Consider the following 25,071-nt stretch of genomic DNA (forward strand, 5'->3'; position numbering starts at 1 on the left):
CATGCAACACACAGTGCAGCTTACCTTACCTGTGCGTCTAAATATGCTCACAAGTGTGGACTGAGCTGTCTTGCCCTCAAACATGTGACTTTCTGCAAAGTTGTGCTGATAACTAGTACAACCTCAACCTCCACTTAGTATCCTCCAAATTTTTCTATTGTAACACTTCCTCTCTCTTCAGCCCTGAGTATCACACTCACTTAGAAAATCCCTTTCTCAAAGTTGCAATGTCACTTGGACCTTTCACCTCTCCTTGGCCTTTCATTTATAATTTCTTTATTGACCTTAATCTCCAAAGCGATGGATGACTAGGATTAAACCCTAACCCACTTGGAATCAATGGTTGAGATTTAAACAAATTCACTAAATTAAATAATTTACTTTTGATCTAAGTCACCTGACACGGGGATTCGGGACACGTAGGATTCGAGATTCGTGGTGTCGGATTCGGACACGCTGACCCCCCGAAACAGGACACGTTATATATTATTTTATTATATATATATATATATATATATATATATATATATATATATTTAAAAAAAAAAAAATATATATATATATATATATTAAAAATTAGATATTATCATATTTCTTACACAAATTTTAATTAATGATACAAATTTATTGATTTCAAACATAGATCTTCATCTATAGCTATTAGCATGCATAGTACATACAAAATTCAAATACATGTCAATCTATTATATATTTCTTATGTTTGGCCCTCTTGCCACCACGAGAAATGTCTAATTTTTTAGTCTTGTTGGAAAATCAGGATCTTTGTCATTAATATCACCCTCTAAGCATTAATATCCAGAGGTATCTTTGTCATTACCTCTGTATCTGTATAGGGATCTTTGTCATTAATATCACCCTTTAAGCATTAACATAAGATAGAACAAGCATAACATGTCAAGTCAAGATTTTGTTTGAGTGATGTGTACATTTTTAGGAGGGTCATGATACAGGAGTTCGACAACCAATGTCACTAACATCAAGGTACATAGAGGGATTGGTGCTCTTGATTAAATACGAGTTCCATACCCTAATACATGACAAAATTCAATGGAAACATTGCAATCCCCCAATCTTGAAATCCTGAAAAACTGATAAGTCTGTTGGATTTTGAATGAAATCTAAAATTCTACTTTCTCCATATGAAATCCAATGAGGTCGGAACCACTCTCAAACATCCTAAGTCGTTTCATGGTAATGTTAAAAATTTAAGTAAAAGGATGAAAATGAAGATTAAGGAGAATGTCACTTTTACTTTAAGAATTTAACATTACCATGAACAGGACACGTTTCCCAAAATTGCGACACGCTTTTGAAAATCGTGACACGACCTCGAATTCGACGTGTCGGAAAAGGACACGACGTGTCATATGATTTAGACACGAATCCGGACCAAATCATGTCGGATTCGCTGGATTCGGGATTCGTAGGGGATTTAAGACGAACCCGGTGACTTAGCTTTTGATCAGTTTCTTTAGCTCAATAGCCAACATAATTAGTTGTGTTTTTTTCTAGATTAGACTTAGGCTAAATTACAAAAACAACTGAATAAATTGAACAAGTATGCTAAGAAGGCTTTGGACAACTACTACAAGATTGACACCTGTCCATTACTAAAATCATCAATAATCACTAGTAGGATTACTAAAGCCAAGCAATAAGGAACAAGGTGGTATGATAGTAGCTTTAGCAAAATAAGGTTTTGGTATTTTAGAAAATAAAAAAATGATGGAGGGAAGTGGAGATTAGTGCCTATCCAACAAGGGAAATGCAGTCAAGAGGAATCTACGGGGGCTTATTTTCTTATATGTTAGCAGTGGTAGTAGGGCCAGAAAACTCAATACCTCCACACTAAGATGGTTAGAATATAATGTAGAAATTCTACAAGTTAAAGGCCCAAAAGAATCTACCTTCAACTAGACAACTCAAATTTAATCTAGTAATTGAAACAAATTACCTTGCTAGGGTTCCTAAAGGATAGACAAAGCAAGGAATCAACAAACAACTACTAAAATAACAAAGGAAAAATGGAGAGGAGTTACCTCAAATGCAAAACCCCTTCAAAGTGGATAGTTTTCCCTTCAAATGGATCAAGTTGCTAGTCTATGTAGAGAAACAACATCAAATCCAAGCCCTTAAGCACTGTTACCCACCAAAAGCAACTAACCTATAAGAGAACTATAGATAGAAGCACAATATTACTGAACTATTGGTAATTACTTCAAATGATATAGATATTTTTTTAATAATTCCAATTTACCATTAAGCAATTTCACTTCAGAAATTCAGCCATAAAACCATAAAATGCAAAAGACAACACAAGATTTACCTTGGGAAAACCCACTAAGGGATAAAACCCGACAACCTTTTCCTTACAGAAATTCTTCAGTTCAACAAGAGATACACCTAATGCGGCTAGTTAACTATGCGTATGGTCAAACCAGGTCTGCAGCCCTCAAGTCAAGCCTTCAAACTTCCTTGCAACTTTGGCCCTGTAACTCCGCTTGCCTAGACACTACTGCCCAGAAATCACATGTGCGAGGTCTAAAGAGCGAAATGTGAGGTCTAGAGAGAGAGAGAGATCTTCACCCTTCCTGTCCTTCTTGATCTTTGCTTGGATGCCCAGAACTTGTGTTTCATGTGAGAGATTGAATGTGTCTTTGTGGAAGAGGTTGAATGCCTTTATATAGTGATCTGCCTTTTACGAATGGGTGTCCGTGTGTCTCTTCACTGGAGCCAAAAATTCAAAATTCAAATTTCAAATTTTTCTCTTTTAAATCCGACATGAAGAACATGTCTTACAAATTATTTATACATTACTAGGGCTAAAATATAAATTATGAAGACGGACCAAAGCTACGAAATTCAACACTCCCTCTTAGCTAGGGAGGTATTCATAATGACTAGAAAAATGTTCTTGTGAATAAATTTATTTAAGGAAAGGTTATAACAAATCATCACGATAATTGGATCACAATTGTGACACATGGTAAATTTGTAATCAATAGCATCAATCATTTACCATAATTCAGGTCAGCGCTTCAAACCTATCGTATATCCTCACCTTAATTCAGGTCAGTGCTTCAAGCACATGGTAAATCGACTGCATCAGCCAATCCCATCATTTGGGTCAATACTTTAGACCTATGGTGTTGTTCTCACCATAATTTAGTTCAATACTTCAGACACATAAGATATCATTTAGTATACAACTAGTTGCCATTATTCAGGTCAGTACCTAACACATGGCATCTAGACTAGGCTTGGTCCACCATCATTCAGGTCAATGACACATGGTTAATCGTTGAAGGCCAAACTCTAGCTACACAATCCATGACCCAATGCTAAATGAACATGATGCTCTAGGATCATTCTTCCTAATTTAGGTCATACATGATACAAGAAGAATGTCATTCCTTTGGACCATTCTCCCCTAATTTGGGTTAATGTACTTGACACAGGGATAATTTCCCTAACATGGGTCACAGTTTTTGTTAAAATTTGAAACGAGAGCCAAATTCCACTTTGGACAACTCAGTTGATTGAGATAGTCATTCCATTGAATTCCTCTTTTCAAGAGGACCAAAATCGATATAAAGATCATCTCATTTGGACAAGCGGAAGTGTGATTTTTAATTTTTTCTTTCTCACAAGCAATTTACAAGGTCATCCTCACCTCTATGTCGACTCATGAAGCCCAATAGTCACGTCTCTTGACCCCAACGAGTTGTATATATAGAGGTGCTCTCAACATCATTTACACACATCACTTTGCATATTTCTCCTTTCTGAAATAGCCGCAGAAGAGAGATGACCTCAGCGAAGGAGGAAGGGTAAGGTTGGTATGTTGGTTGTGTTGTTTGATGGAAAGCGTTTCAAAGGCAATAGGCTGAGCATGTTAAGGGTCAGCCTAGACTTACTTCTGAGCATTATCCTAGAACATTCTCACATGGTTTAGCTATGCATTTTTGTGGCTGAAATAGAGGAGGCAAGGAGCACATGATGGAGAGGAATATCTCTATTGGAAGGGAGTGGATTACTTGCAATCTTAGCCTTAGGTGTCTGAGGTCCTATGCCGATTGAGAGAAGGCCTCAAGGACGAGTTTTGAACTGATCTTGAGGCAGAGTTCCTTGCAAACTTAGGCCGCAACTCAGAGGAGAGGTAAGATGGATTTTTGTGCATAGCATTAAGGGTTGTGTTGTCTCTGATCAGGCCGCAGGTAAGGACACCTACAGCAGTAAGTTGGGAAGCCTATTTTGTGGGCCGAGTGGGCTAGGAAAGCACCTCTGCCCTAGCTGCAGCTTCTCCTAGTACAACGCAGGTGAATGGAGGTGTCTCTATCATATGTGTGGGTTGTTTGATGTTCCTGGAATGTTGTATCATACCCTAAAGTAAGTCTAGGCTTCAGATCTCAACTGTTACATAATCATAGGCTTGACTACTCAATATAAATTTGTTTTGGGCTCATTGCGATCACTAAAGAAGGCCGCACTAATTGGATTAGGACTGGGCTCCTTTTGAAGACATCCTTGCAGCTTCTTAGTCTACTATTGATCTCAGATTAGGACTGAATTTGACTGCTAATGTTTGAAGACTAAATGGAAGATTTGTCTGAGCTGATATATTGTCATCAATTGTATTTTCTCCCTCTGTTGAACATTTGATATTAATTATAAGAAAATTTGATCAAGGGTTTTCCCCATCTTGGGGTTTTCCCTAGCTTGTGCCTTATTATTGTGTCCTCTTGTCTTGGCTCATCTTCATCATTTATTGCATATGTCTTTTCTCTAGTGACTGTCAATATGATGATGATTCATGAGATTTCTAATGGATTAAACATGGTCTTATATTGCATATTGAAGTATCTACCCTAAGCAAAGAACATGTTAATCTAAACTTAACAGTTTTTGAAACAAGGAGAATGTCAGTCAATGATGTTATCTCATCAACGCTCCCTCTCAATAAGAGAGCCATTCTACACAAGTCCGTGATTTTTTCTAAAGTATACAAATTTCGCACAAGACAGAGGCTTAGTCAGAATATTTGCAATCTGCTCATTAGTGGAGACATACTAGAGCTTCACTGCTCCCTTCTGCACCATGTCATGGATGAAGTGGTACTTTATCTCGATGTGCTTCAACCTATCATGGAAAATTGGATTTTCTATTAGCTTCACACAACTTTGATTATCACAATATATCATGGTCAGCTCGAGCACCTGATCAAAAAGTCTCATGCGTAACTCTTGAAGCCACGTTGCTTCACAACTTGCCAAGTTAGCTGTAATATATTCTGCCTCGGCAATATTGAGTGCGACAGAGGTCTACTTCTTGCACATCCACGAAATCATTGTGAAGCCCCAACTAAAGCAGCCTCTAGAGGTACTCTTTCTATCTTCAACACTCCTTTCCCAATCTGCATCAGTATATCTTTGTAGTTGTATGTCACAATTTGAGACATATCTCAAACAATAATCAACCGTACCATGCAAGTATCTCAATATGTGCTTTGTTGCAATCCAATGATCATGTCTAGGTTCCACCTGGAACTGGCTCAATGTGTTCACTGCAAAGCAAATGTCTAGCCTAGTATTAACCAAATACAACAGCGAACCAATCAACTTTCGGTACATGGATGGATCTACTAAACCAGACTCATAGTCTCTTAGCTTTTTCAAATTTGTAACCATGGGAGTTGACATTGACTTACAATCCGTCATACTAAACTTTTGCAGGATGTTAATAATATATTTCCCTTGACCAAGAAAGATTTCGTCGGGCTTCTGCCATACTTCTAGCCCCAAATAATAGTGCCTCAATCCAAGATCCTTCATATCAAATTCGGAAGCTAGCTCCCTCTTAAACCGAATGATTAGATGCTCCATGCTTGTAAGAAATAAGTCATCAACATATAACAATAAGGTCATAGGTTCATTTTTCTCAACCTTGAAGTACAAATTTGGATCAATGTCACTTTTGGAGAAACCAAGTCTCATTAGATAGTTGTCAATTCATGTATTCCAGGCTCTCAATGTTTGGTCAAGTCCATACAAGGCTTTCTTCAACTCGCAAATGTGAGACTCTCTACCATGGACCTTGCTGTCGCGCAGATTGGCACGACAACGCTCAGACCGGGGGCTGTCACTCTGATCCCCGGTCTCTCCGTTTGAGCCTGTCTCCCGCGGCTAAGGGGGGTAGTCCCTGTGAGATGATGAGACCAACTGTCGACCAGTTGGTTGGGAGACACGAGATACGATATAAAAAAAAAGCACTCGATGGATTTAATTAATTTAGCAGACCAGTGCCTTAAAAGATGATTACTTGTTAAATGATATAAAATATGGACCATGAACAGCAATCATTCGTTATGAAAAGATGTCATCTAAATCATATAACCAAAACGATATCCAGCAACCGAGAATTTTGAGAAGATAAACGCTTAAAACCACCAAGGGAATCGTAAATCATTAACCAGATATCATGTTCGCATCTCGACTTGAAAATTTTAGATCTCAGTATGAAAGACAGTTCCCGAAAAATAACTGGATCTGACGGAGAGAATTTTCCACAAAAAATTTTAATATTTTTTCAAAAAAAAGCCCCAAAAAAACCCCAGAGTATGCTTTCGGAACCTGCACCTGTAACCTGCAAAGGAAGGAAAAAACCCTAATAATATGTGCACAAAATCAAAATCAAAACCCTATACCTGTAAACACAAGAAAACAAAACTACACAATTTTAAATCTAAACCTAAAACACATCTAACCCATTAACATCAAACGCATTTAACTTTAACCTACACTATACGCTAAGATCAAAATGGATATATAACTACGTTTACGCCCAAATAAAATTATGCAGGCGTATTATGCAATCAACCATGCGGATTTTTTCGAATTGATATGGCACAGCAATGTTTTCGATGGCGTAGTGGAATATGCGTAGCACGATATTTCAATGGCGGCGATGGATAGAAGGGAGGCTCACCTAAAAAACGAAATTTTTTACCTGCTACCGTGCGTGCATGAGGATTGGAGCTTACTTTGAAACCGGTTGTTCGTCTCACCAGAACTTCGTCAATCACTGTCGGCGGCTTGAAATGGATTCCTAATCGCTTTGCAGGGTTATCTCGCTTGGCTCATATCGTTTGATCACGTGGAGCTGAATGAAGTGCACTCGTTTCCTTTTGATAGCGGCTTTGATAAGCTTTGCAGTTGTGCTGGCTTTTGCTTACACGACCGTCTTGATGCACGCAACCTCCAGCAATCCAACAGAAGTTTAAAAGAAAAATGCGTGGCCACGGCAGCATCAATGGAGGCGGACAGCGCGTGAATAGACCTCAGAGCTCGTCCAAAACTCGGCAACTTTTAAATACTCACCATCCAGCAAAGGTCGAGAAATTTGAATCATGTTTGAGCTGAATAAATCTCACTGGAACAAATAAATCATCAGCCGGTGGAGCGATTTGCCCCAAAAAAACCCCAGAGTATGCTTTCGGAACCTGCACCTGTAACCTGCAAAGGAAGGAAAAAACCCTAATAATATGTGCACAAAATCAAAATCAAAACCCTATACCTGTAAACACAAGAAAACAAAACTACACAATTTTAAATCTAAACCTAAAACACATCTAACCCATTAACATCAAACGCATTTAACTTTAACCTACACTATACGCTAAGATCAAAATGGATATATAACTACGTTTACGCCCAAATAAAATTATGCAGGCGTATTATGCAATCAACCATGCGGATTTTTTCGAATTGATATGGCACAGCAATGTTTTCGATGGCGTAGTGGAATATGCGTAGCACGATATTTCAATGGCGGCGATGGATAGAAGGGAGGCTCACCTAAAAAACGAAATTTTTTACCTGCTACCGTGCGTGCATGAGGATTGGAGCTTACTTTGAAACCGGTTGTTCGTCTCACCAGAACTTCGTCAATCACTGTCGGCGGCTTGAAATGGATTCATAATCGCTTTGCAGGGTTATCTCACTTGGCTCATATCGTTTGATCACGTGGAGCTGAATGAAGTGCACTCGTTTCCTTTTGATAGCGGCTCTGATAAGCTTTGCAGTTGTGCTGGCTTTTGCTTACACGACCGTCTTGATGCACGCAACCTCCAGCAATCCAACAGAAGTTTCAAAGAAAAATGCGTGGCCACGGCAGCATCAATGGAGGCGGACAGCGCATGAATAGACCTCAGAGCTCGTCCAAAGCTCGGCAAATTTTAAATACTCACCATCCAGCAAAGGTCGAGAAATTTGAATCATGTTTGAGCTGAATAAATCTCACTAGAACAAATAAATCATCAGCCGGTGGAGCGATTTGCCCCAAAAAAACCCCAGAGTATGCTTACAGGTGCAAGTTCCGAAAGCATACTTTGGGGTTTTTTTGGGGCAAATCGCTCCACCGGCTGATGATTTATTTGTTCCAGTGAGATTTATTCAACTCAAACATGATTCAAATTTCTCGACCTTTGCTGGATGGTGAGTATTTAAAAGTTGTCGAGCTTTGGACGAGCTCTGAGGTCTATTCACGCGCTGTCCGCCTCCATTGATGCTGCCGTGGCCACGCATTTTTCTTTTAAACTTCTATTGGATCGCTGGAGGTTGCGTGCATCAAGACGGTCGTGTAAGCAAAAGCCAGCACAACTGCAAAGCTTATCAGAGCCGCTATCAAAAGGAAACGAGTGCACTTCATTCAGCTCCACGTGATCAAACGATATGAGCCAAGCGAGATAACCCTGCAAAGCGATTATGAATCCATTTCAAGCCACCGACAGTGATTGACGAAGTTCTGGTGAGACGAACAGCCGGTTTCAAAGTAAGCTCCAATCCTCATGCACGCACGGTAGCAGGTAAAAAATTTCGTTTTTTAGGTGAGCCTCCCTTCTATCCATCGCCGCCATTGAAATATCGTGCTACGCATATCCCACTACGCCATCGAAAACAGTGTTGTGCCATATCAATTCGAAAAAACGCATGGTTGATTGCATAATACGTCTGCGTAATTTTATTTGGGCGTAAGCGTAGTTATATATCCAATTTTTGATCTTAGCGTATAGTGTAGGTTAAATTTTAATGCGTTTGATGTTAATGGGTTAGATGTGTTTTAGGTTTAGATTTAAAATTGTGTAGTTTTGTTTTTTTTATTTTATTTAAAATAGTTTTTAATATCTAGTCATTAGATTTTAGTTTAGTTAGACTTTGGTTCATTTTGCATAAATTAATTTCTAGATTTTAATTAGATTTATATTTTTTTGTTTTATTTTGGTTTTAAAATAAATTAAAATCTATGCTTAACCTACCACTACGCTACCACACTAAAGCAAATCAGAAAATATTTGAAATCTAACCTACGTTAAACAAAGGCCGCAAATCATTTAAGAGCTGATGCGGGTTAGCATTACCGCATGTCTGAAAGGCGAGCAACGCTACCTCAGCCACCGAAAGGAGACTGAGTCACCTACTGCCGGCGTGAACGGGTTCTTTGCTGCAGACGCGGATGGCAGGAGAAAAGAAAATACGCCCACGCTACAGGATTCACCGCAATGTATTCATATCATAAAACCGAAATCGAAAATGCGTTAAATGAAATGCTATACGATAAGAAATAAGTCGTGACTGCGCCAAAGGAAGGGTTTAAGCCAGACTTCGGTAAAATGTGCATGAGCAGGGCAGGCTGAAGGGGCGTGCGGTATTTCCTTTCTGGCGGCTTAAACCCTTCCTTTGGCGCAGTCACGATTTATTTCTTACCGTATAGCATTTCATTTAACGCATTTTCGATTTTGGTTTTATGATATGAATACATTGCGGTGAATCCTGTAGCGTGGGCGTATTTTCTTTTCTCCTGCCATCTGCGTCTGCAGCAAAGAACCCGTTCACGCCGGCAGCAGGTGACTCGGTCTCCTTTCGGTGGCTGAGGTAGCGTTGCTCGCCTTTCAGACATGCGGTAATGCTAACCCGTATCAGCTCTTAAATGATTTGCGGCCTTTGTTTAACGTAGGTTAGATTTCAAATAATTTCTGATTTGCTTTAGTGTGGTAGCGTAGTGGTAGGTTAAGCATAGATTTTAATTTATTTTTTTTTGTTTTACTTTAGGATTTCTTAAGTTTGATATTTTTTTTCTTAAAATTTTAATTTAGCTGTTAGTTTTAAATTTATTTGTTTAAAAAAAAAAAAAATAGTTTAGTTTTAGATTTATTTCTTTTAGATTTGCTTTTTTTATTTTTTAGATTTTGTTTAATATAAAAATTATAAAAAAATAAAAAAATATTTTTATTTTGATTAGCTTTTAAATTTAGATTTTAAATTCTTTTAGACTTAGGTTTTAGAGATTTTAAAATTTTAGATTTGATTTTTATTTTTTGTTTAAGTTTTCATTAAAAAAAAAAAAAAAAAAAAAAGCATAAAAAGTTTTGTTTTTGTGGAGAGTTACTTTCACCTCCTTCAGTTGCTTATCACTGCAGTATCTTCCACGTTGAGATCTGAACATAATGATAAAATAGATATCTGGATTCACTGTTATTTAAAGCAATTTATTTCTCTTAGTTGGCTGGATATCGTTATTTGAAGAGCTTTGTGGTTTACTAGATATTTAAAGCATCGCTCTCTTTGTCTGATAATAAATGATTGCTGTCCGTGGCTCATGTTCTTAGATCATCTAGCTAGTAATCATTTAGATCTTTTAAGGCACTGGTCTGCTCAATTCATCAAATCATTTTAGTGCTTATCTCAATCGTGCATCTCGTCTCCCAGCCCAACTGTTTGGCAGTTGGCCTCCATCACCTCACAGGGTCTACCCCCCTTAGCCGCGGGAGACAGGCTTAAACGGAGAGACCGGGGATCAGAGTGACAGCCCCCGGTCTGAGCGTTGTCGTGCCAATCTGCACGACAACAGACCTCAAACCCTTGAGGTTTCTCTATGTTCACTTCTTCCTCAATCACGCCATTAAGAAAAGTAGTCTTTACATCCATTTGATGTAAGTTCCAACCCATAGAAGCAATAGAAATAATGGATCTAATGGTAGTGTACCCAGTAATTAGAGAAAAAGTCTCATCATAGTATTATCCCTTTTTCTTGGAGAAACGTCTAGCCACAATTCTCACCTTGTATTTTTCAATGTTGTGATCCACTGCATGCTTGATCTTGTATACCCATTTGGAGGACACCACTGATTTTCCTTCAAGTCTAGGCACAACTCCCATACATCATTCTTCATAACCGATTGGTATTCTTCCAACGTCGTATCCTTCCAAACTTGTTGCCTAGCTGTTTCTTCATAGGTGGAAGGTTCAACATCAATAGGATTAGTCATCAATGTTGCATAACCATAATACCTTTTTGGCCTCTTTCTTTCCCTGAATGAGCCACGTGATGCTGCATGTCCTTTTGCGTCCTGCAAAGTGGATCTTAGCCAAGTTGGCCTCTTCCAAATTTCAAGAACAACAATCGGGTCCACTGGACCACAAGGCCCTTCTGGCTCTTCATGATGGTCAATGAGATGTTCTGCATGACCAAAACCTTCTTCCTTGGGAGCTTCATGTTCTTCGTCCTTATCAGAGTCCATGGAAACTATTGTCGCACAGATTGTCTGGGCAGCACGACAACACTCAGACCGGGTGCTGTAACCCTGATCCTCGATCCCTCCGTTTAAGCTGTCTCCCGAAGCTAAGGGGGGTAGACCCTATCAGATAAAAGAAGACCAACTGTGGACCAGTTGGTTTGGGAGACACAACAAGGCAATTTAGCACCTGATTGATTAGAAATTAATGTACCAATGCCTTATGGAGATAATGATTAAATGATTATTTATTAAAAGTTGCAGAAATATGAACCTTGTAAAACAATCATCTATTATCAAATATCCCAAGCGATACAAGCTTTCAATAAACTCAACACTTTAATAATGATCCAGCAATTAAATTTATAAAGATTGAATGCTTTGAACAACCATATAATTTAAATGCTTACCAATTGCCATTTTCATATAGCTAACTTTAAATAAATATTTAAGTGCATTTAACTATAGAGAAGAGGAACAAAAGACACCAAAAAAGAATTTTCTAGTTTAAGCCAATGTTACTTGGGAACGGGAGTGAAAACGGGAGCGGGAGCGACATTTTTAGAAGCTCCCGGTTTGGGAGCGAATCCCGGAGCGATTTTTAAAAAATATATATATATATATATATATATTTATTTTTGATACATATATATGTCAACAAAAACATGTAGAATGATGAATTAGATATAAAAAAAACATAGATTGATCATTGAACCATATCACATCAATCATCTAGAAGTTATAATCTTCATCAACCATGTCCACAAGTTACTAACATACATATTACAACTGCAACATATTGAGTCTCGTGAATCATGATTCATCAAATGCAAGCTTAAACTTTCAACTTCAAGCTTTCAAAATTGAAAATTCAATATATAACATTTATCATCATTGATCACCAAAGTTGTACTTGTAAGCTAAGTTTAACCATTACAAGAAATAATATCTTAGATATTTCTAAGTTCTAACTTCTAACTTTTAACATGAAATGAAATGTTATAAAATGAAACATGAATAATGAAATGAAATGAAACAACTTTAGTCTTTCACGAAGTATCATATTCATAATTCACAATCATTACCAATGAGTTATAATTGCCAACTTCAAACTTCAAATTTTCATTGTCACAATCATATATTGTTTACAAAAAATATCATTATGATATGAACGAGTCAAGAGTCAAGGACTCAAGACTCAACAGTTATGAAAACTAATAGAAATTAGAAAAGACAAGTAAACTGTAAATCTACATGTGGCCCTTGCCACGAGAGTCTCCAAGAGTATAAGCAGGTTGTGGTGGTCTTCTTGGAGTCTCCCGCACAGACTGATGACCAGAACTATAAGGCACATGCCGTCCACGTGAGGGTGTAGATGGAGGTGGTGACAACAAAGGAACAAGACTCGGAACTCGAAACTGCTACTGGATGGTGGAGGTGACATGGTTACTACAGCTGCTTCATCTTCATCCCTTATAAGTTCCTCTTCCAGTTCTTCAAGATGTATAGTGCCATCCTCCAAATTGTCTTCCTCTGGGTGGTTGTCCTAAATTTTATATGTGGGATCCTCATAAGCCCGATCACAGTAATGACTCAACAACCTCAAGTTGTAGTGCACATAAACCAAGCTTTCTGCCCGGTTTTCATTGAGTCTGTTTCCTTTCACATTATGTATGATGTTATAGGTGCTCCAACACCTCTCTGCAGAAGAAGTATTTACAACCTGTGATAGAACTTCTTTTTCCAATTTTGGCAAAAGTCCCTGGCCGCCATATGTTTCCCACCATGTGAGAGAATCAAATCTGTCTCTGTCTTCCGCATGGAAGTTACCAAACAAACCAGTGCCACTGAAGTATTTGCCTATTTCAAGGCGCACAACTACACATTCCTCCCTGTCAAGTATCAACTTTTCCAATGCTTGCAAATATCCACTAGTTACCTCTGCATCTAAATGGGGTTTGGTCCTAATCCCACCCCCTGGTGCAGGTTGGCCCAACCAAGATATAGAGCAGTATTTTTGCGTAAGGATATACACCAAGCAATGTAGTGGAAGATTAAGTTTATTCCATCGTACACACACACAATCGTGAATCAGTTTGTACAAGTCAGGATCTCTGTTATGAACAATATCTTTTATTTGCAAAAACATGGTATCCATCTGCTCATACACCTCGCCAATCACTGTTTTATCTATATCTGCAAACCAAATCATGTAATAAATGGGCTTGGTGAAATCCAATACTTGCCTCACACTTGTCCAAAACTAACCATCAAGAGCGGCCTCCTCCACCAGTTCAAAACCTCGCCTGTCAGTTGCATTTGTAGCCCTTTCCTTTAATACCTGCCAATGTGGACTTGATACCATGCTTGCCAATGATTCTCTTACCTTCAAAAGGCGCTTGAAGGTGAGGTAATAGCTACCAAATCTAATCTTCGCAATCTTCAACAACTCCAATCTTGAGTGACTGCGAAAAAGGCCATGGGTATTGCTATGATTTGTAATAAATTTTATCATTTGTTTGCCTTTCTTGTACAAATCACAATCCATTTGTATTGTGCATTTTTGTTCTTGACAACATCATGCATTAGAAAGTTCAATGTCTGAACCAAACATCTAGACCAAAATATGTTGGGGTATTTATCCTCAATGATTGCTCCCGCTGCCTTACAATTAGGAGCATTATCAGTGATGACTTGGATGACATTATATGGCCCAATACGGTCAATTGTTTCAAGTAATGCTTCTGCAATGTTGATGGCGGTCTTGAACTTGTTTGAGTAATCATATGCAGTTATAAAGATGGCACCACTAACAGACACAATAAGAACACTTATCAATGGCTTGCCTTTTACATTTGTCCATCCATCAGATACAATGAACACCCCATGGTCAGTCCAAGAACTTGTCATTCTATTCAAAGAATGTAATATTTTTGCTTTCTCATGATCAAGTCCAATGGTTCTTGCCTTGTCATACCCAGGGCTCTTGTATCCTTTAGGGGCATCATTTCGTGCCAATAAGGTGAGCAGAGAACATTGAATGGTATCCCACATGCATAGACAAACTTGTAAACCTTTGAATCCACATCATTCCTACACCCCTCATCAAGGAAATCTAATATGGTTCTATGCCTTAAGCTGGTGACCCTGTGCCTCCATATCCACTGCCTTGGGAGGATGGTGAAGGAGTTCTTTGTGCTTGTGATTGTGAGCTTGGTTCAAAGAAACCCCTTGATTTTTTAGATTTGTATTGGGCTTCCTCCTCTTCCCTTATGTATTTGGCTCTATCTGCTGCTGACACAACTGCACAAGTTTTGATTCCTATTTGTTTATCTCCATCCCATGGCCTTTTCCCGCAGAGGTGTTTTTTGGTGCAGGTGTATGAACCTGTGTAATTATTGTTGCAATGGGGGCAATGAAATTTAGTGGTTCCATCCCCTTTCCCTGCTTCAGGCCTGTTAGCATATTTCCACAATGGGGTTTGGTCTTGTTTAATTTTTTGAGAGTCGTGTTCACCCTCCTCCAGCGCCTCCTCACCGGGGTTTTCATCAAATCCACTTTCTCCAACTTCTTCATCTCCCTCTTCAATTTGGCCCCTCTGTTTCCTACTCTCCAGCACCATAATAACCAGAAAAGGACCAAGAAGAGGAAAATGCCAAGAAATATAGCCAGGTCCATGATGATTGATATTTGTAGGCTTTTGAATCTACAAAATTTAATGGGAATGGGAATATGAATGAGAAAATTAATTTAATTTATTTAGATTAATTAATTTAATTTATTAATTTAATTTAGATTCATGATTTTTTTACTAAATAAATTAAACTAAACTAAATTAAACTAACTAAACTATACTAAATTACTACCTAACTAAGGTTTAAAATACTAAATTACTAAGTTACTAATGTAACTAACCTCTTTGCAGGTTGCTCCTCGGCACTTGCTCCTCGCTTCTCCTCACTCCTTTGCTCAATCTCCTTCGCTCTCCAGCGTCTCCTCAACTCATTCAAGTGACAATGAATTTTTTTTTGCCCCCAAGTCATTTTAAAACTAATTTTTTTTTAAATGAATTTTTTTCGCTTGAATCGCTCCCGGCGTTGCACACGTCGCTCCTGGAGCGAAAATTAAACGCTCGGGAGCAATCGGGAGTGATTGCTCTCGAGCTGTAATTTTCGCTCGGGGAGCGACGGGACCAACGCTCCCAAATTCGCTCCCGATTTTGGCAAGGAGCGTAAATTTTTTTATCGGGAACGTGCTCCCGAGCCGCTCCCGCCCGGAGCGCAGATTGGGAGCGGTTTCGAAGGGGGGGGAGCGCTCCCCCGCAACTCTGGTTTAAGCTTTTCAAAAAAAAATTAATTTTTATACACTTTTATATTTTTACATAAAACAAAACTAAACGAAGTTGCACGAAACAGGGAAATGGGTACGAGTTTCCGAAATGGGCACGGGTACGAAACATGACCCCCCCAAATTTTGGAAACAGGGAAACACGAATATATATATATATAGTAGGATTTTTAAAAAATATGTTAAATCATAAAGCATATATGATACATTCTAATTTATTACATTATGATAAAATTGTCCATTGTCAATGCATAAACTATAAGTCTTTAAATTTACATCACATTTACTCATGAATGATCACCTAATGAAAATAGAAATATCCAAAATCAGCCACAAGAAATTTCTAATTTCTTGTCTCGTGCTTGATTGGGAGTCTCCTCCTACATAGTCGAACGACCTTAGTGCTCTTGATTAAATACAAGTTTCATACCCTAGTAACCTACATGCTCTTGATTATTGGGAGTCTCCCCTGCATAGAGGGCTTGGTTCTCTTGATTAAATACAAGTTCCATACCCTAGTACATGACAAAATCCAATGGAAACATTGCAATCCCCCCAATCCTGAAATCTTGAAAAACAGATAAGTCTATTGGATTTTTAGTGGGATCTAAAATTCTACTTTCTCCATATGAAATCCAATGAGGGCAAAACCACTCTCAAACATCCTGAGTCATTTCATGGTAATGTTAAAAATTTAAGTAAAAGGATGAAAATGAAAAATAAAGGAGAATTCACTTTTACTTGAAGAATTTAACATTACCATGAAGTTCATTTTAATAACCTAATTAAAAATTAGAAGACAAAATAATAAAAAAAAAAAAAATTAAAAAAGTCAAACTGCATGTGGAAACGGCGTCGTACGGCCCAAAAACACATTTCCAGCTGTACTAGCCACGTTTCCGCCTCGAGAAACGTGCCAGTACATCCGGAAACGTGCTTCTGGGCCGTACCGTATGCGTTTCTAAGTTTCGTTTCCGTTTCCGTTTCTATCGTTTCCGTTTCCGTTTCTATACGGAAACTCCTCCCCTGCCCACGTTTCCTGCAACTTAGAAACTAAACTAAGCAAAAAACTAAAATAAAACTTAAAATTACTAAACTAAACTAAATAAATATATACAATTAAAATGAAACTTAAAACTAAAAAATTATTAAAAATTCTAATTCTAAAAAAATATATAAAGATTTAAAAAAAATCTACACTAAATGAATCAAAATCTAGAATTAACATTTTATGGCTTATATATATATATATATATATATATATATATTTTATTTTTTATTGATTTTTTTGAAATACTATTAAAATCATGAAACAAAATAAAATATATCTAACTCTACCCTAACTATCCCACACTAACATATATACGTGAACTAAAACAATCTAATCTAAAAAAAAAAAAAAAAAATCAAAACCTAAATCTATATCTAAAATTTATTAAAAGGAACTAACGTGAACAAAATGAAAGGACCAACCACTACTTAACCCTAAATCAAAAATCAACTAAGGCTAAGAAACTTATATCATGAATATGCTAACAACAACAATCGAAATGCTTTGCTGCAGGTTGTGACAGCGGCGTAAGGACGAAGGAGATGGCTCAATGCGAATACGATGGAGCCTCGAACCAAGTTTGCGGAAGGAGAAAGCAAGCAGCAGCCAACAGGGTTTGCATTGAAGTGACTGTGAGAAAGGGTAATGGATGAAGACTGCGTATGGAGCGGAGGGGCCGACGGACAGCATGGGGATGGACTGCGGTTTGGACGATGAGAGTTGAAGGAAAACGATGGCAACATGGAGAGGTGAATGCGCAGATGGCTGGCGTTGATGAAAGAGTGCAAGTATGAAGGTTTAGGAGCTGCGTGGATGAGCAGCTGCGAAGAGAATGAAAAATGCGTGGGGCAAAATGCCGCTTTGATCTGGTGTTTGCAGGTGTGAAGTGCGGCTAGCAAGGAGCTGGATGAAAGGAATGGCCACGCGGATCTGAGGGTGTGGAGAGCAGATGAGAGCTAGGGTTTAGCATTGGAAAACGTGGCAACATGAGGAGCTTTACCCGACTTTCTTAAAAAAAAATCAAAAATTTTTCCTGCACCAAAAATGAAACCCCGAGCAGCAAAGAAACTAAAACCATAATCCAGAAACTTAATTAAAATTTTAAACCCTTCCTGCTTCAAATTGCCTGATGGAAACCCTGAAAATTTTTCAAAATCTGTACCTGCAACCTGCAATGGCAAAAAACAGAACACCTAAAAATAATATATGCAAGGATTAGACCTAAAAAAGAAACCCAAAAAACCAGCTAAACAATTACAATATTTACAGATTAACAACTCTAAGCAACCAAATTTATCAATAATCCACAGAAATATTTTTAGAATTTTAAATTTTAGATAAGGTGCTTCAAAAAACCCTTCATGCATCTACAACAAAAATTCTAATGATAAGCCCGGGATTAAAACTTGTTGGGCTCTTTCAAAAAATGCAATCCGGGAGTTCACTGGTTTAGCCAAGAACTTCCCCTAATGCCCGGTAAACTCAAGAATATTCTGCACAGCTTAAATCAACCATTAACATAGAGGGAGAAAACAGTAGTGAAATTCAGATCAAATGGAGATACCTGCCATTATATTTTAGAAATTAAACTATCATTCAAACTCTAGAGATCAGACAAGATACCTGTGCCTAAATCAATCTTCATCAAGCTATCATCAATGGCTGAAAATAAAATTATGCAGAAAAATAAAACATCTTACAACATTTCCAGAAGAGTAACACCAGCAAGATTTCAACCCCAAAGTCTTTCTTTATTGCACAAAAAAATGACTACAAGAGAGCTTTCTTTAGCACACGACTCTCAGATCGAATCTGATCTCAAATGACCCCTGACACCCTATTTAAAGGAAAATTTCCCAACGGCTAGTTCGAGTGATCCATGTCAAAATGATCTCGACCGTCGATGAGGATCAAAATCCCTTTTAATCTCATCCGTCGAAATTTTTAAATGCATTTTAATATATTAAAAATTTAAATTTTGCATTTATTTTGACTTATTTTATTATTTTATTTTATTTTTTAATTTTAATTTTAATTTTTCTTCTTTTTTTTTCAATTTTTTATTATATATATATTTTATTTTATTTTATTTTTTATATTTTTATTGTATCCTCGAACTTAGCCTTTGGAAAAATCACCTAGGACCTAGGACTTATGAGGGGATAAAACATTTTCTAACCCTCAAGACACTTTACATCATGACTTTTACAATTTTACATCTCAAGGGGGGAAACCCATTTGACATAGACCACCCAGTTCTGCGACACAAATATAATCTAGCAGATCAAGCAATTTGTAATAACCTAACCAAATAGTTAGAATTATTTCCAAATTACTTTTACATAAACTCGACCTAGCACACTAGGATTCCCCTAAGATTCTAAAGACAAAATCCATTCCGGCTTTGGGGTTAGGCTGAAGGAAAGCTCTACCGATCATGGATTGGTGAGACAAAAAACCTTACGGAACGTAGATCATCACTAGAAGATTAGGTTTACCTAAGCAAATATATACATGACACAGATCTGCTAAGATTATTTACAATTTACAAATGTAGACTGGGTTTACAACATAACACAATCGGGTTGATGATGATAGTTGAATGGCACGGACATATCGATCAAGCGTTGTCCCTTTTGAGAAAAAGGGGGTGTACTGGTATGGGCAGTTGACACGTAGTGGTCAACAGAAACTTCCTTAGATTTCCAATAAGCGACATTCTAATCAAAGGTCACATCCCTGCTAACTTCAACTTGTTTTTGTCATGTAACATATATTCTATATCCCTTTGATGGTTCACTATAACCAATGGTTATTCCTTTCTTTCTTGAATGCTCTAGCTTTCTTCTCTTATCTTTGGGTACATGAATATAAATAGAACAACCAAATATTCTCAAATGACCAAAAAAGGGTTTTTGTACGGTGAATGCTTCTTCAGGGGTACTGACTTCAAAGGTTCGACGAGTACTTCTCTTTTGAGTCTTGACTATAGACAACTCTCATCGATGCTTCACTCCACAGAAACATAGGTAGGTCTTGGTCGTGCATCATTACCTTGGCGAATTCTTCAATCAACACCATTAAAAAAGCATCTGAAATGCTTTGTGAGTTTATTAGTAGGATTTATAAAGCATATGCATGAGCCGATCCTATAATCAGAGCAGAAGAAACTTATCCCTTATCTATATTTTCATGCTTTTCATTCTGATTTTGGTTTCCTTTTGAAAGTGTCTGTAAGACCATTGTAGAGGAAAGTTTAGAAAATGCTTACATTCTTGTTGAGACCTTAGAAATTTATCTTAGTGATAAATCTTATCAATTTGACAATTATTATGAAGATGATTCTGCAGATACAGGGGATTCTCAATGCATTGAAGAGGAACGCTGTGATGAAATTTCCATTGAAGGAGAGGACCGTTTAGAGAAAGAGCATGATGAGAGAACAACCTTATCTTTTGATCCTCTGGAAAAAATAATCTGTGGTGATGTTTTTAGTATGCCCTCTTCCACTCCTTTGTTCACTCAGCATAATAAGGAATCAAGGTAGTTGCAAGTGTTTAGATATATTTGTTTGTTCAAATAGAGTGGTTGAGTTGAACCCAAAAGACATTCATGGAATCTATGGGCCTAGTGAGGATGTTCCTTATATTTTGGATTCCATTGAAAATTAGATCAAGGGAAAGAAAAGATGTACCCAGTTAGATGCAGGGACTTTGATTGGCAAGAGGACTCATCCTTCTTTTCTACATTACTGCTGACTCAGGTAGAACAATATGCAGAGTTCAAAGATGATTCCGGAAATCAATGATGGGAAATCTTTCTTTATCACTAATCATGATGAGGAAGAGGAATATTACGTGAAACTTTACACCCCTCCTGTTTTTGCTTTTTGGCAGCACCTTGGAGATCCTGTTTATCATAATGAATGCAAGGAAGAAGAACTAAGTTTCCATCTTGATTTGTTGACTCTTCCTAGTACTTGTCGGAGATTTAGGACAGAACACTATTCTTTTTGTTAGATATAAGGTACTTCTAATCATTATCTGATTTACAATTAATACGTCAGATCAATTAGGGACACCCTCCTATGTTAGAAAACACTAACTTCAAAGTGAAATAGGCCAAGCACACTGATAGTGGCTTGATTTCTAATGTTATCCAGTCTCCCTTAGGTCTTGAGGACTGGGAATTTCCAGGTGATAACACTTCTAATCACTCAGACCTTATGTTTCCAACTGAACATAAGAAAAGGATTCTACTTACAAACCAATATCTCAACAATTTTCTATCACTTAAATGGAAATGTATCTGATAGGTACCCATTAGATGTAGCACATTTAACTTCTGTCCTCGTCACCTGCAAAGAAACAAATCAAGAATTTCCTTAGAAACCTACCAATCACTTGATAATTGTCATAGGTAAACAATTAATAAGTTTGAACTTCCGACAAACCTTCTTAGACATAGTGTTACCATCGATCAGTTCCCACTGTTCCCTCCCAAGTCTTAGAACTTCCACATCTCCATCACGATACATCACCTAACACCATGAAATTTAGATCAAAATTTTCCTACATTAAAAAGAATAAAATAAAATAGAGCTTATTTCACAGTAAAAAATATTCATGGTGAAAAGTATTTTGCTAATACTTTGTGTCTTCTATACTCAGGATCATACGATTCCACAATTCCCACATAAAACCTGCTCAAAGTAACAGGAAAGCTGTAAGCATTTCATTAGCAGCAATAAGTTCCACAGCCGATATTCCTCTCCTCAATTCAAAAGGGAAAAAAAAATTACTGTCTCAAAAAATCAAAAGGCTGCCAAGGAGATCAGAGTCTTAATAGATACTTGGTATAATCATATAAGACAGATTCCACAACATCCCCAGTTATAATTGGGAGATTCAACTTCACACCTGTCTTCTTATGAAACAAACAATCATTTCGACTTCTTGAAAATCATGAAACAAATGTTTTCATAGATAATGCATGATAGGCATGCACTATTTCATGGCATTGGACCAACAATTTGCCCTATTACAGTTCTGAACCCTGATAGCATAATAAGGAAAATTTATACAGTGAAAAAGTCTGTATTATTACAGTTCTAATAGCATAATCAAACACCTTGGTATAGGACAAAGCCAACAAGTCTGACCTCTTCATCATTGTTGCATCAATAGGGATGCACGTAACTCATCCAACAACAGACATTGAGACTTAAAATACAGAATTGTAAACTGCAAACTGCAGTCTTTAAAGAAATGTTATCACCTTTCTACGAGTCATGACATCTTCAGTTTTAAAACAAATTGTCAGACCATAAAAAGAAAATACTACATTTTCCACCAAAATAGAATACAGCTAGAAATTAATGGCAAGGAAGAAAGTTCCGCTAAATCCCTTGCACTCTATAGAACTCTAAAAAGTATTTAATATCAGAAAGAAAATTTGAAGTAAAATATGTTGACTAAACTTCGGATGCATTATCTGTTTCGTTGTAGATTTTCGGAAAGCCTTTGATTTGGTTCCACAAGAGGCCCTATTACAAAGATTACAAGGCTATGATATTCAACAATACAAAGTTCCTCCTACATCATCATTTTTTCTTCAAAGGAAAGGAGATCAAGATCACCAGCAACAACACATACTTGGGGGTGCAATTCCTGGAACCTCATCTTAGATTCAGGCATACTCTTTAGCCCTGTATCAACAAGGGCAACATGTCCTTATCCTTGCTTCGGTGGTAGTGTTTCTAACAACATTTCCAGGAAATCTCATCTAAGATGTTACTTGCAGGCTCACCATCTAGACCATAGTCCTTTATGGCTCAGACGTTTAGGGACCTTGTTTGTTAGATTCCTTGTACATTTATGTAGAAGCCGCTTTTGTGTTCCCACTGTGTTCCCACTTTCTATTGGATCTTTTGTACTCATCAGTCTCTTGACCTACTTTTGTGGTCATTCAATCAAGATTAAAATATTATTTTATCTTGTACTATCTTATCATCCCTCTTTCAAGTATGTAAATGGATGACACTACATATAGTATATACTACCTTAAGCCTTGTTTAGCTGCACAACTTTGATAGTTTATGTCTCCATAGTGTGATTACGTTATAACTGGAACTTCCTGAAATAGGTCTTCCGAAAACTGTTTAGCCAGTCAATACTGCTCCCAAATTTGTCTAGAACACACGACTTACCAAATATATCGTTATGGTACTAATTTTAATGAAGAAAAAGAAAGAAGAATAAATAATTATTAGGTAAACAATAAGCATTATACTCAACATAATTAATTGAAGTTAACAGCAAATGAATGTCAAAATATGAAGGTTGAAGGAAGTTCTCATGAATGACATGTCAACCAGTAAATAAATAAAACGGAGAGAAATAATGAGCAAAATAACAAGAAATAGAAATAATGAGGAAATGACAACATGGAAGATAAGTAATTTTCTTAATGTCTACTATGGACCAAGAATGTAGGTCAATAGGACTCAGAAAGACAATCCAATGGTGAAAATGTGGGAGTATGGAAGCAAATCCTAGGAGCTAAAATATAAATAAAAAGACCCTAAAATACCAGACAAATGGCCAAAGGCATAAGTCTATGCAACATGAAGGAGGGTTACAAATCCTCATCAATAGAGGAAACAGTCTGTGTCTTAAGTTTTAACATAAACAATACTGGAAGTAGAGGAGGAAGATGAAGACGTTCCTTCTGTTACCACCAAAACACTTACTTCCTCAGATGAAAGTCCTAAAGACCACATAAGACCCTAGGGCACTAATGAACCATTGTGCAATGTCACCACGATAGATCCTTCACACACTTTTGGTCGACTTCTCTTTGGCTTAAGAAGCGAATCCCTAAGAACCCATAAGCCAGCCAAATAGTGATCACAAGGAATGAAAAAGGAGGCTTAAGAGAACAAATCTGAAATCTGATTTTTACTTTAATAATTTCTAGAATTAAAAACAGCAAAGAGAAAGGTTGATTTTATATATTCTTAAGAGGTTGAGAAGTGACATTAGTGCCTAAGATTATTATTGGGTGTTACCCTTGTTGACCACTACATGCCAACGACCCATAGAAATACACCCCCTTTTTCGCAAAAGGGATAGTGCCTGATCGATGTGTCTGTGTTGTCCAGCTACCATCATCAGCCTGACTTCCAAGATGTTATGTAAACCAATTATGCATGTCTATAATGTAAATAATCTCAACAGACCCGTGTCATGTATGTAACGACCTAGGTAAACCTACCTTTCTAGTGACGATCTCCATTCTAGGAGGTTTTTCGCCTCACCGATTCATTTTCGAATAATCGACAGAGTTTTTCCCTCTAGTCTTACCCCAAATATAAAATGGATTTTGTCACTAGCATTTTAGGCGAGTCTTAGTGTTTTAGATCGAATCTATGTAAAAATAATTGGGGAAAATCCTAACTATTTGGTTAGATTATTTTATTACAAATTACTTGGTCTGTTGGATTATACTTGTGTCGCGGAAATGGGTAATCTGTGAGGGTCTATTACAAATGGATTTTCTGAGATGATGTAAAAAAATATCTTGAGGATTTTCTCCCTTATAATGTAAAAAAATATGAAAATCATGATGTAAAATGTTTTGAGGGTTGGAAAATAATTTATCCCCTCATAGGTTAATTAATTAATTTTTTTGGCCCAAAATTAATTAAAATCCTTAGCCAGAAATTTAATTAATTCTAGGTCCTAAGTAAATTTAAATTCTCCAAAAGCAAAATTCGTTGGTCCTAAAAAATTAAATTTTAAAAGGTCCAGGGACTAAAGTAAATTAATTATTTTGATAAATTTTAAACCTTTGATCCCTGGGGTTAAGTCAAAGTCAATTTTTTGGGAAAATTAACTCAAAAATTTAATTTTTGAGTTAATTAAAATGCATTTAAATGAAAATTTTGAATTTCCTCAAAAAATTAAATATTTCAATGGATGAGATTAAAAGAAATTTTGATATTCATCAACGGTCGAGATTACTTTGACGACGATCACTCAAACTAGCCATTGGAAGATTTATCTTTAAATAGGAGGTCATT

At 37.1% G+C, this 25,071-nt stretch overlaps 1 protein-coding gene across 1 annotated transcript in view; it reads right to left on the bottom strand.

Moving 5' to 3' along the window:
- The window catches only part of LOC149223750 (sister chromatid cohesion protein PDS5 homolog A-like), a 328,487-nt gene that overhangs the window by 14,007 nt on the left and 289,409 nt on the right, over nucleotides 1-25,071 (bottom strand). The window contains exons 29-31 of the mRNA XM_089387987.1: nucleotides 21,639-21,690; nucleotides 21,442-21,528; nucleotides 21,308-21,345 (exon numbers count right to left, since the gene is read on the bottom strand). Coding sequence (XP_089244113.1) covers nucleotides 21,308-21,345; nucleotides 21,442-21,528; nucleotides 21,639-21,690 — 177 coding nt within the window. The remainder of the gene's footprint in view (nucleotides 1-21,307; nucleotides 21,346-21,441; nucleotides 21,529-21,638; nucleotides 21,691-25,071) is intronic.

Source organism: Pinus tabuliformis, chromosome Q (genome assembly GCF_031772625.1).
Source record: "Pinus tabuliformis cultivar Carrire ecotype Pingquan chromosome Q, CPIR1, whole genome shotgun sequence".
NCBI lineage: Eukaryota > Viridiplantae > Streptophyta > Pinopsida > Pinales > Pinaceae > Pinus > Pinus tabuliformis.